At 42.9% G+C, this 14,104-nt stretch overlaps 1 protein-coding gene across 2 annotated transcripts in view; it reads left to right on the top strand.

Moving 5' to 3' along the window:
• GRSF1 (G-rich RNA sequence binding factor 1) overlaps positions 1 to 14,104 on the top strand; it is a 463,146-nt gene that overhangs the window by 50,374 nt on the left and 398,668 nt on the right. For both annotated transcript variants that reach the window (XM_069236866.1, XM_069236865.1), the window contains exon 2: positions 10,814 to 10,958. In XM_069236866.1, the coding sequence (XP_069092967.1) occupies positions 10,814 to 10,958 (145 nt within the window). The remainder of the gene's footprint in view (positions 1 to 10,813; positions 10,959 to 14,104) is intronic.

Genomic DNA, 14,104 nt, shown 5'->3' with positions numbered 1-14,104 from the left:
GATTTTCTTTGTGTGCCTTATACGTTTAGCAGTAAAACTATATGAATGCCTGTGCGAATCTAATGGTAATTTCAATTGAAGATGTGTTGTCTGTAATGGCAGTGTGGTGCCACACTATGCATACTCAACTTTCCGACACTCCACTCTACTCTGCACCACTCCACGCTGTGCCACTCCACGCTGTTACTGCACTCTACTCTATACCACTCCACTCTACATCAGTTCACTGAACGCCTCTCTGCTCCACACCACTCTACTCTGCACCACTGTACTCTTCGCCACTGCTCTTTACACTGCTCCACTCTACTCTGTGCCACGCCGCTCTTTGCCACTTTACTCTGCAACACTGCACTCTATACCACTGCTGTCTACACCAGTGCACTTTACTCTGTCCCATTCCACTCTACACCAGTGCACTTTATGCTAATCCAGTCTACGCCACACTAATCTGCTCTGCACTCTATGCCACTATACCATGCACTGCTCCATTCTACTCTCAATCCACTCTGCGACACTGCCACTCTCTGCCACTCTACATCACTGTACGCCAGTGCACTTACACTACTTTACTAAAAACCAATGCACTGTATGCCAACGCTCTCTATGCCACTCTACTCTGCACCACTTTACGCCACGGCACTCTACTATACACCACTGCACTCTACAACGGTTTACTCTGCAACACTGCACTCTGCCACTGAACTCTACACCACTGCACTCTGCACCACTCTACGCAATTGCCTTCTATGCCACTGTACTCCAAACCACTACACTGTACTCCAGTGCCCTAAACACCACTATGCTCAAAACCAATGTACTCTGCGCCACTGGACTCTGCACAAACTACTCTGTGCCACTGACCTCTATGCCACTATACACCACTCCAAACCACTGCACGCTAAGTTACTCTATTCTACTCTGTACCAGTGTACTCTACCCCACTGCTCACTGCACCAATTCACTCTGCGCCACTGGACTCTGTGATCCCCTACTCTGCAAGACTGCACTCGCTGCCACTGAACTCAATGTCACTCCGCACTGCACTCTATGCCACTCTACATCATTGTGCTGTATGTGACTCCACTATACTCTACACTACTGTACTCTATGCTGCACTCTACTGCACACTACTCAACTTCACGCCATTGCACTCAGGTCTAAGCCACTCTAATCTATTCTGAAACCCTGCGCCACTGCTACCCTGCACCACTAATCCCTGCACCACTCCACCCAGTACCATTACTCTACGCCACTTCACTCTACTCTGAAACAATATACTGTACGCCATTGAACTCTAGGTTACTGTACCCTACGTCCCTGCCCTCTAAATCACTTTACTCAAAACCAATGCACTCTACTCCACTGCACTCTACCCCAATCTACTCTGCACGTCTGTACTTTATGCCATGTTAACCTCGCCCATTGTCCTCCACTCTACAACATTACACTCTACAATACTTCACTCTATGGCATTCTAGTCCATTAAACTCTACACCACTCAACAACACAACTCTGCTCTATGCAACTCCCTCTATGCCACTCCATGCCACTTTACTCCATTCTATGACACAGTACTCCACTCTGCCATTTCACTCTACCATCACTTGACTCTACAACACTACTTCACTCTGCCATTCCACACTGCTACACTACTCCACTCTGACACTCCACTCTACAACAACTCTACGCAGCACCTTATATGCCACTCTACTCTGCTGTACACCACTCCACAAAATGTTATGCCACTCTACGCTGATACAATACTCCACTCTATACCTTTCAGCTCTACTCCACACCCTTCCACTCTAAAATGCTGTACTTTCTCCACAACACCATGGCACTCCACTTGAATCAACTCATCTCTATTTTGCTTTACCCCCACTAACTTTTAGTTATGCTGAAAGGCAACCACCCTGGTCTACAGCACGGTTAAAACATTGGCAAAGCCAATAGCTTTTGCATAGGTAGGACCCATTGGCTTTGCTGGTGTTTGTTTTAAGTTTTGAAGTGCTGATAGAAACAAAGATTTTGATAGGATCAAAACACTTTACTTGGTGTTGTGCAAATGATAGATATTTGCTGAAACCCGATTGACACACATTGTTTCTGTGCCATATAGTTTTATCAATAAAAATGCATGTCAATGGTAAGGTTTGTGGCCATTTCAAAGGAAATGTGCTGTCTGTAAAGGACAGTGCACTACCATGTGGTGCTTTAGTAATATTTATTAAAAGTGACAGTTTTTAAAACCTGAAATGAAAAACATTCCTTCCTCCTGCCCTGATAACAGTACAAATAGTGAACAAAGAGGCAAGTCATGATTCATGTGCTCCCTTATGTGGGCTACATATTTATTATACACGGAGCAACAGTTTAGTCTAAATCAAACAACTTTTGTGCACACTAGGCATACTCAGCTCACATATTTTAAGGTGCTGTCATGTGATATTTGAAGTAAAAGACGACTCGGCAAAATAAAATATTTGCCAGGATTACATAATTTGAGTCAGTTCATGGATCATGTACATTACAGTGAGGTCAAATAGATTATTCAAGTCGCTTGACCTGCAGGTCTAGTAACATTATTTTATGATTTTTCGAGGCCTGTCTGAGGCAGGGAGACTCTAGTTTGATTCGTGGGGAGGTTCACTTTTATAGACCTGGGTGCACCTCATTTCTCCCCTGACATGCTGAGGGTCACAACAGAAGGAAACAAGTATATATCTCTAGTTGCTCAAATACGAGGTTTATTCTTGGGGATCCGAGGCATCATTGATATTGATAATTGGGCATTATCTGTTGCATCTACTGATAATTATCATTGTTGTCCCAACTGTATGGCAGTTCTATTTTTATAGAGCCTCCTATCCTAAAAAGACTCTGAATTGCCTTACGCTGGAAGTGTAGCATGCTACATCATTGGTTATGTTGGTTGGAGTAGTGTGGTTTATAGCGTGGCCTACATAGCAATTGGTTTTAGTGTAATGTTTGATAAGCAGAGAGGTAATCCTGTAGCTGTGCTTAAACGTGGAGTTGAGGGAAGAGGATTGAGTTCTACATCTGAATGTGCTGAAACCTACCATCTTTTGTGGGTGGCTGATTTATCGCGTATGATGGTCACAGTTTGATAATGCTTTAGGATGGCAGTGCAATCTGTTTGATACCCTTGAGGACTTAGCTGGTCTTCCTAAATACCTGGCAATATTGGATGCTTCATTTATTTGCTGACAGAGTTTTCGATTTTCTACCCCTAACCAGAGAAAGATGGCCCCTAATGTGTGTGTTCTTGAAGGACGTTTAGTAGATTTGCCATTTTAGAGGGCAGGGTCCTATTACAGTATGTGTCTATTGCAGAGTTTTCCCTTAAATTGTGATATAACATCATGGGTGTCTTGAAGGAGGAAAATTTGGCTGTGGGCAGTCAGGAGGGAGCTTGGAGGTGTAATAACCTGGGTGCTGTATTTGTATTGTTTGTAGTTTTGGTTATAGTAAGATTGAGGCTTCCTGGTAAAGTCTCTTTGCTTACTCCCAAGTCAACTACAGTAGGGCAATGGTGATCTGGACTGTCTGTGGAAAATCTAAGAACGAGAAAACATATAGATGCTTTGCTTTGTGAGGAAGGCACTTTGGGTAACTGAGTTCACCTGAGGGATTCCCAGCCCACAAAAGATTCTCATTTGAGGATGCCAAAGAACTGGATTCAGTGTTACAATGTGTAGTTTACAGGAGCCACATGGGATCCAGTGATCTGTGAACATGAAGAGGTAAGTGTGTGCTACCAACATGCCAAAGGACCAATTACTATTTGATTTGGTCCTCAAGTCAGTATTCAAACGGGGGCTACCATTGGTGGAAATGCTGTAGGAAATGTGCTTTCTATGCATAGAAAACACATTATGCATATCGGTTTCCCAATCCCTCTACCCCTTAATTTAGGCACTGCATCCAGAGAAAGGTTGCTGGTGAGAAAGAGTAGGTGGAAATACAGCAGGCTTCCACCACAGGTCTCAACCTGCCTTTAGCACCAAAGGACAATTCTGAGAAAGGTAACTGCAATTTGACAGCTGGCAGACATTTGCTGATGAGTTTTAGTTCGTCATTGGAATGGACTCAGTGTCCTTTTGGATCTGGTATGTATTATGAAGAGGATTGTATTATGGGTAATATCACTTAATATGGTCTACACACTGACGGGTATAAAAACTGCTTTACTCAGGAACAAGTTCCTAGTTTGTAGCTGTCCTCTGTTGGCTCCATACCACAAAAGAAATTGCCTCTGTAAGTACAAGATGAGAGCCCCTTTGTGTCAGCACACATGGTGAAAAGAATATTGTTAAGCAGCGGCAGATGTAGTGCATGGGCAGAGAAAAGTCCACAGTTCTTTGGAAAATAAATTGTTCTGGGCAAATACCCACACAAACTGCTACTATTGCAAGTAGGAATGTGGTGGGAATGGCATGCTTTAAATTTTATGCTAACCCCAAGTGTCATTCCAATTTCTTTTCCTTGCAAGTCTTAGAAACCAACCCTTGTTGGTTGTCCCTCAGCCATCCGCCCTGGCCAAAAATACATTTGTCCAGTGTCTTAAGATTAACCAGTCTTGTGGGGTCTTCCAAATACTTTAGGTCTTGGCCATACTTGGTTGACTGCAATATTGAATGATAGCAGAGTAAGTTTTAGTGTGCATAGTAGGGGCATACATCTAGATGAGGAATAAGAACATGTAATGGCCAGTTCAAGTTCCAGGGGGCAGAAGCAGAAAATCAAAGCCATTCCAGGGATGTGATCAACCACAGAATGATGCGTCATCATTGGCTTTATCTTCAAACGTCAAAGGAACTGTAGAAGAGGTCTACAGGTTTAACTTCTAGGTGGGTTCTTTCCAGCTTTTAGACAGTTGTCAACACAATACGGGGTGGGGGGCATAGATGGCTATGGCATGTGTATACAGGGAAGGATGGGACGTACATCCTAAGCAGAACATAAGCTTTTTCAATAAATAAGAAGGCACAACATACAAAAGCAAAATTGATAGATAGGTAGAGCAGAGACTTGGTAGGATGATGGAGATTTTCCCCCTCAGCTAGAGGTCTTGAAGGGTGCAGGTAAATACAACTTGTCATGTACATAATGAAACCCGAGGAGTAATCTCCATCTTGTGCTTCATTGTAGTGTAGAAGACATTTACCAAGGTCATGGATTTCCAAGCAGATGAATCATAACATATGCCATAGTCACTAGCCATCATGTTCCACTGTATAAACACAGGTGAAGCGAGGAACTTAGCTACTAGTGACTGAACTGATTATGTACACAAGTAGCCATTAGACTGCCTTCCAAGGGGTACATTTAAAAAGGCCTATACCCAAAAGTACAATTTCGTCTGTCATTAACCATCTGTCCTTGGTTTGGTCAGTGAGAGGAAGGTACCTCTCGCTCTGTGTGGGGTTACACTTCTGTGTGCTCCCTGTCCAGCAGTGCCTTGTTTTCTAATGATGGCACAAAAACAAAACTTTGACTGCATTCAGTGGGCTCGCAGATGTGGAGTCGTCTAAACAAAAACTGGAAAAAGGAAGTAAAGCATGGCAGATGTCCGCAAGCAGGCCCCTAAATAATCTCTTCAGACTTTTCCCTGTGGGAGCCTTTTAGAGGACTTATTCCAACTATGCATCAAAATTGCACTTAACTTGAGATAGGATGCTTACTAGCCATTGTTTAGGCATTCTTTTTACCGTCCAGCGAGTTACTGAGTAGTGTAACCTTTGTGGACTGTATAGAGCTCCTCAGTCTCAGGACAGGTTAGTTTCTGTGGAGTTCAGCTCTATTTTCTTCCCAAAGGTTTTTTCCTGTAGTGGCTTCCTACCACCCCCCTGTTTTTGCTAACAACTGTACAACAATCAAACCCCAAAGCTCCAGACAACTGGTAGGAACTACACTGCTACATCTCAGCCCTTTCCAGGACTCTGACTGAGCATGGTTTCATGTTGTTTTTTTTTTTTTTTTTTTTTTTTTTGGTTCTATTCCCCACAGCACTCCTTCTGCTGCATCACTATAAGAACATTTAATAAATCCTGCACACCCAAAATAAGTATCAAACACAAGTAATAGAGCATGAGGTGAAAGCCTCTTATCTGAACGTTTACGTTTTCAGGGGCATGGAATTTTATATAATATCTACTAATCCAGGAGATGCGATGATTCAGAAATCCACTTGCTAGTTAATAAAACAATTTTTGGCTTACATGGTGCCATAGTAATGCGACAAATTATGGCAGGGCTCACATTGTCAGATCTTTGCTAAAAGCATATCACATTGTGTGAGGGCTTATACTGGGTAAGGGTTTTGATTCTAGCTAGGCTCTGATGTTGTCACTTAGATTATGCTGGACTCTGAATATATCAGGGATCTATTTGTGTAAATCCTTTAAATATTCCCAAATTCCGCATACGCAGGAGCCCAGTTTATGAATGGGATCGGTTTAGGCCAGCTTTCTTATAATGGTAGATTACTGTATTTGCCAGCTGTTTCTATTATGCCGGAATACAGATTACAGCAGGGTTCAGGATATATTATTGTTCTAATTGTGCCATTGCTCGGTTTCTTAACTTTACTTTCTGAGAAAGTATCTTGTGAATTGCTCTGGGAAATTTATTTGTAATGATTTGAGTAAATGTTATTGTTAATAAACCCAGATGATACTTGTGGACCAGTGCCTTCGTTTCTGGCAGAGGCTCGAAACCATTTGCAGTCTGACCTTCCCCATTTGACCACAATTTATACATCTTGAGCACCTCAGTTAATTTCAGCGTGCCTCAGTTCCATTGCTACAATTGTGAGCCTTTACCCTAACCATTTATCACTGACTAGACATTTATTTTTTTACTGCTTGATGAACTCTGCAAGGTCTTGTTACAGTTGAACTGTTATGGGCCCAATTTTTAAAAATATTACCGTGCATAAGTTTGGCTTACATGCTTAATCGCTTGTTTTGTACTCCTTAAAAATGTACTTACATAAAGATTTTCACGTGAGCAAATCTACCCATGTGCTGAAAACAGACGAGAAGTGGTTGTTTCAAGATTGGAATGCCCACTGGCATTTTGGACATCTGCAAACTTAAATGTTTTAAGAGTCTACCAACTCCTCTGCAACATTTTCCCACTCTGGAGAAGGTTGCAACTTTACTCCTGGCAAAGACAGGAGTAAAACCTTTGTTTGGAAACGAGTTTCTCCGTTGGAAAGTATTCTCTCCTTGGAGAAAAAAAGAAACAAAGCTTTAACAAGTGAATTTCCACTTGTTTAAATACATCTTCACGGGAACAAATTAAGGTTTGTATATTTATTAATGCTAAAATGAATTTCACAATTGTTTGCTTCGAGTAAGCCTGGAAACGTGCAAATGTTGCAGGTTTCTGGGCGTACATACATAAACATTTGTGAATTCAAGGAAGTCGTAAATCTGCTTAGATTTGTGGGTGCACTTTTTTACCTTTCTTTGAGTTTGGGGCCCTAATGAATTTTCACTTGTTGGTCTTTTACACTGCTTTTCAGTTATTAGCGTTTTTGGAATTAATCCAGCAACTTATTAAATGCCTCAAGGAATGGCATTCAAAGCTGTCCATAGAATTTCAAACGTTGAGGAAAACTGAAATCTTTGTGTGTGTTAATTTTTTTATTTTTTTTATTTCTAAATATTTTTTGAGTACTTTTTATTTTAAGAGTAAATTGCACAATTGTGGAGTGTAAATGCAAACTTCAGCCTTTTTTTTTTTTTCCCCTTCAAATTGCAAGTATTTTATAGGTGTATTTTATATTAAAAGCAAACGATCACCAATTCATCTGGACATATCTGTATGTAATAAAGGTATGTTTTGGGAGCAGTCTATCAACTGGGTATTTTTTTAACGCTGCTAATCACCTGTGAGTGTATCCAGGTGCTAGGTTCAAGGGTTTAGTCGAAAAGCCAGGTCTTGAGATTCTTCGTGAATTCCGCCAGGCAGGGTGATGTCTGGAGGTGGAGGGGAAGGCTGTTCCAGGACTTGGCGGCAAAGTAGGAGAAGGAACGGCCTCCACAGCGGCTTCAGCGGATGTGTGGTATCTGTGTGAGATAGGCAGAGCACAGGTTTCTGGTGGATTGGTGGAAATTCGGTAGAGGTTGATGTATGCTGGTCCCTGGATTTGGACAGCTTTGATGGCGTGTATCAAAATCTTGAATTGGCATATTTTCTGAGATGGGAAGCCGGCGGAGGTTCTAGAGGCGGTTTTGTGGGTCCATTTGGGCAGATTGAGAATGAGTCTGGCTGCTGAGTTCTGTATCCTCTGGAATATCTTCCTGAGTTGGGCGGTGGTTCCTGCGTACAGTGTATTGACTGTGGTCAAGCCGGCTGCTGACTGTGGCAGGTAGCAGTTTGATGATACTTCGGAATATGCGGAGGGTGGGAAAGCAGGCGGAGGAGACCTCGTTTATCTGTTGTTTCATGGTGAGTTTGCTATCCTGGATGATGCACAGCTTGTGGGTGTGGTCTATTGGTGTGGTGTTGGGACTCAGTTTGGTAGGCCATCAGACATCATTCCACGGAGAGGCGGCGTTCCCAAAGATCAGTCAGCACTTCGGTATTTGTCAGTATTGCGCACAAGACACTTGGTCTTCATCTTATCAGCAACACTCTTCATGCAGTTGTGAATTTTGGTCCTTGTGATGGAGGGGTCTGCTAAGAGCGAGAGGATGAGTTGGGTGTTGTCGGTGTAGGACACGATGTTGAGGTTATGGGTTCCGACTGTCGGCAAGGGGTGTCATGTATGTGTTGAAGACAATGAGGCTCAGGAATGAGCCTTGGGGGATGCAACAGATGGTGCTCTTTAGTTCTGTGGGTTTGTCTCTTCAGAAATGATATGATCCACCTGAGGGCGTCTGCACCACACTGGGATACAGGGAATCTCTTGATGAGTGTGTGGTGGGATGCGGTATTGAACGCTGCAGAGAGGTTAAGGAGAATCAGGTCCACTGGTTCTCCCCTGTCAAGGAGGGTGCGGATATCTTGAGTGGTGGTCATCAGGGTTGTCACAATGCTGTGGTTGGCATGGGAGCCGGATTGGGAGGCATCAAGGAGGTTGTTTCTCTCCAGGTGTTCCGTGAGCTGCCAGTTGATGGGTTTCTCAAGGACTTTGGCAGCAAAAGAGAGCAGTAAGATCTGGGCTGTAGTTTTGGAGATTTCTGGGATTGCCGGCGGGTTTCTTGAGGAGGGGTCTGACTTGTGCATATTTCCATGAATCGGGGAAGGTGGCTGTGGAGATGGATGCATTGAGGATGGTGGTGAGATGGCAGCTGATCTCCTTTCTTCCAAGTTTGAAGAAGCAGTGGGGGCGAGGGTCTGTGGGTGAACCTGTATGGATGGAGTTCACAATGGTTGTGGTGTTCTCTGTAACAAAATGTTTCCTTGTGGTGAGCGGATGGTCTGGGGTGTCGTTCATAGGAGTGAGGAGTCTTTGGAGGTCGATGGGTTGGGGTTTGAAGTTCCTGTACATGATTGGTATCTTGTTGTGGAAGTGGTTCACTAGCTTGTCGCAGATATCTTTTGAGGGTTCTCAGTGGCAGTCAAAAAGGAGAGTTTATTGGATGCTGAAAAGTTCCTTGGTGTAGTTGGTGCTTGCTTCTTTGTAGTTTGCTAGCCTGTCTTTTATTATGACTTTGACGTGCCAGTGGTATTCGTTTAGGGCTGACTTGAAGGTGGCTCAGTCTATGGCATCTCTGCTAGTGCGCAATTTTCTCTTCAGTTGTTTGCAACTGTGTTTCATTATTCTGAATTCTGGTGAGTATCAACTGGCTTTGCTTGGTGGGTCTCCAGGTCTTGCCAAGAGTATTGCGAATAATCACAAATTGTTACATTTAGCAGATTTCTAAGCATTTTCATTTTGAAACCCGTCAGTAATGTAAGGCGAGTTTAATGCTTGTTCTTTCCTTGAAGCGATCACCAACAGAGAAGGCTTTATATTAATGAACCATATGTACTGTTTCGAACATTTCAACCAGATGGCAGCATATCTTGCGTTTGTTGCAGACAACCCTCCTTCCCACAGCCATACATGGGCAGTGTAAAGTGGCAGCCAAAGGACTGCTACAGAAGGCTGGGTCTAGTTATCCTGTACACAAAATAAACATGAATTCTTGCCCATGACAATGAAATATGTTTTAGGTGTAGGGCGATAGGAATTCCACATGCCTGTTGATATAACACATTGCGTGCGTCCTACCCATCATTTCTTTCCTGACTTCTATGAAGATGTCACCTATGTGGGTATGTAGTGTAGACCCTGATACAGAGTATGTAAACTGTAAAAATCATGACAAGTAGGTCTGCACTAAAAGTACTACACCCAAATAAGTGCTTTATAGTGTGAAGAGAAAACATTTGGCCAATTACCACAGATGGGCACAAGCCAGTGGTGTAACAAAGGCCCCTGCACCCCCTGCGGTTGGGGGCCCCAGCCCCGGGGATCCCCTGAGTACACTGCATTGTTCACGTGCGGCAGGCCCCTGACTGAGTCCAGGGGGAAGGGTCCCCTCCAGTGACTTTGCAGGGGCCCACCTCAAGTTTTGTTACACCGCTAGCACATGCATTGTTGTTATTGGCTTAAGTGTTTTCATTAAAACATGCTTCCATTGTCACTGGTTCCTTTTCTGAGCTAATACTTTTAGGGTATTGACATACTGTAACTAACTTAATGTGCATCTTCATAAATTAAGTTTGAAAAGTATTGCGGAGGGAGTTATGCATCTCATACTGATTGTTGTTTTTTTTTTTTTTTTTAAAGTGGACCCATGTTGGTTGTAAAGAGGAGAAATACCCCCCACTTACACAGTACCAAAAGAATCCTTCTCCTTCAACAATGGCTGTTGTGAAAGTACGGGGTTTGCCATGGACCTGCACTGTGGATGATTTGATTGGCTTTTTCTATGGTACGGTAATGATGATTTAAATAAATATTATACTATTATTACTATGATTGGATTATTAATCAACTTGTCATCACACGATGTTGGAAAATGAGTATTGTACATCTCCTGTCCTTGCAATCTTAGATCTTTGCTCTAAACACGGGAAACTGTGGTGTGTTTGAGTGCCTGTACGCACCAGTGTTTAGTGTATGTAAGAAAGTCTGTTACTAGGATGTGCCTTTCCTAAGTAATACATCTGTAACCTTCAGGTTACAGGGAAACTACAAACCACATATTAGAACTTGACACTTTCATGGTAGAGAGGCAGAGCAGTCCGAAGTCTACTCGTGGGAGGTTGTGTGAGCTAGTACCACAGCTCTCTGGTTACCAATAAACAGTCAATAAATGATTTTCCAGTCTGAGCTTTTTCGTGTAAAAAGAAAAACTACTTCTTTACCTAAACACAATACTGAATACTATGCATTAAATTACAAATATATACAATTATGCAAATGTAAATATCTATGGTGACACCCTGTACACCTCTTCACTCCCCAGCAAGGCTTGAAACTTATAATCACAATAACTCACTTTTTACTGGACATAATATAAGTGTTGCTTTCAAAAAGGCACGTGTACTGACTTTGTCATGGTGTCACCGCACTAAATGAAAGGCGAAAATAGCTCACACAACATATGCGACACATTAAAATCAGTTCTGTGGGTACTATCTTTCTACAACATTAACATATTAAGTGATCACTTTCAGCATCTGTTATCAGTAAGGCATCATTCATTCAATTAAGTGTGCGCAATGGTCTTTATTATTATGAATTATTTTTTTTTTTTTAAACTTTTAACATGATTCTACTGCAGCTTTAGAACCAGCCAAAAGTAGTCCCCGCACTCCAAAACCTAGGTGCAAAAGCTCAAAGAGTCCTTAGAAACATTGAAAACATCTCCTGGGGACATCATTGTGACTCACTTGGAAACATAGGGCAGCCTTTTTGGGGCTATCTTCTGTGTGTGTGTTGGGGAGGTGATACCCCTCTGGCAGCCCCTCAATACTGCTCGATTGTTGGTGATGCCCTTATCCTTTCTGGAGCACCACAGAAAAAATTGCACCTTTCCTACTCTTGGAATGCTTTTTGGGGTGCATCTCGGCCTCAGCAGAGGAGTCGCTTGCAGAGATACTTTAAACATTTCTTTTTTATAACAAATGTGGCCTTTTGCTGCGCTTTTAATACGTTAACATTTTGTAATACTGAGTGCCCATGACCTCTCTGGGCACCTGGGTGCTGTGTTGTGTAGTGAGTCTCCGGGAAAGCCCTAAGGCCCCCACCAGCTACCCGCCCAACAAGTGGAGAGGTCAGCAGTGCACTCCATACTTCCCCCCCAGACATGGGTATGGGGTGCAGGAGACGCACACCACGTCACTACGAAGTGTGGTAGCTTTCTTTCCTGGTGCCTACTGTGACAGGGAGCCTGGATTCTCTGGGACAGTTTTAATTGAATCGGGCCCTAGGGGTGGGATTCCATGCATGCCCCTGTAAAAATTAAGAATAGAGGTTTCCCTGACTGTGAGCCGTTGCCCATTTTGTGAGTATTTTCTGGAAATCTGGCACTTCATTTTCAGCCACATCCCCAACTGACACAGCTGCCTGATTCCTCCCCACCAAAGCTTTAAAGGGAAGCCCCTCCTGTGTTTGGCTCCAGAGGTTTGACTTCCCGCTTTGTTTTTGACTGTGAGCTTGCCCAGGCCAGATGCCATGTGAAAACTTAATTCACAGATTAATATTTCCTCCCCATCCCTCACTTAACCAGGAACTGGGCCAAGCACTGGGAAATGGTTCTTTTGTGTGGGGTGGCTTTTAATCCTCTGGCTGGCCAGAATTGTAGTTAAGATTGATTTTATAGGGCAACAAAGGCATGGGATTGGATTTTGAACTGAGCCAGGGAAATATGACAGTTTATCCAAGTGCCTTAAGCAGTACAGTATCACAAAAACAATGTTTAGATCTGCACTCAGGGTGCATGTTTTCCCTAGAATTGATACTATATGGTATCTCTAGACCTTCATAGGTGAAACTGTGATTTGGTGCAGATTTCGCCCATAATATATCATTCAATAAATCACCCACTCTTTTCAGTTAAGCACTATGGCCCTACACTATGAATGCCCACTCACATTATAAGTTCTACACCAGGTCAGAACCATTCCAGGAGTGGTCACTTCTGCTATAGTCTAACTGTGAGATACAAAGCTGAGCTTTACATTGGTCTCACGTAGTCAGCCTGCATACGTGGACACACAAGTGCAGACATGTTTGCATGTGACTAGCCCAGAGCATTTTGTTCTAGGTGTGCAACAGCAGGTTTTATGTTAAAAGGAGGGCACTGGCAGTTAGCATTAAGACCATTTTCACAGAATGACATATTGTACAGTGAGTGAGGCTCCGTAAGATACACAGTAAAAATCCAACACCAGGTAGTCAAAAAGTGAAAAATCCAGGGGGATTAAATGAGCAGAACCCATTTGCCACAGTGGGCTGGGATGTTGAACTATGAATACAAGTACACAGTCCTGTGCATGACAATGTGTGGTTGGCATACTATGTACATAAGTGTCCATCATGTGCTTGTGTGTGTTACTATCTGATGGCATACATGGCCATGCTTGCTTGTATGACCACATACATGTTTTTTTTTTACAACTTTATTTAGCATTTTAAATGAGAACAACACACATTTAGCAATTGCATCCAGTACATATTATAAAAAAGATCAAGTGCAGACAAGGGGCAAGCATCACAATAACAATACCCCCCCATGGTCTCAATTCAGCAGTATAAGACCGGAGGTCTTCGCATAGGTCCATAAAGTCTCCCACCAACCACCCACCTCCCCCCACATTCCTGCAAATAAAAGCATAAACATAAACCCAGAAGTGACTATATCATTTCCATCATGAATGATTTGACTGGTCCAAGAAGGTAGTAGCATATAAACATGGTGGCCTAAGCATAATTAAATCAGGAAGAGTCAGCCTCCTAGCCTGAAGGGGAAAGAACCCATATGTCTGAAGCTCGTAAGGTCTTGGACATAGTAAGGTGTGTGCCCCCTGCTCTATTTTGAAAGAGGATGTGTGTGATGAGTGATGAAGGGGG

The sequence above is a fragment of the Pleurodeles waltl genome, chromosome 1_2 (assembly GCF_031143425.1).
Source record: "Pleurodeles waltl isolate 20211129_DDA chromosome 1_2, aPleWal1.hap1.20221129, whole genome shotgun sequence".
Lineage (NCBI taxonomy): Eukaryota > Metazoa > Chordata > Amphibia > Caudata > Salamandridae > Pleurodeles > Pleurodeles waltl.
Note: the sequence above shows the minus strand (reverse complement) of the source record. Positions and strands in the feature narration are given on the sequence as shown.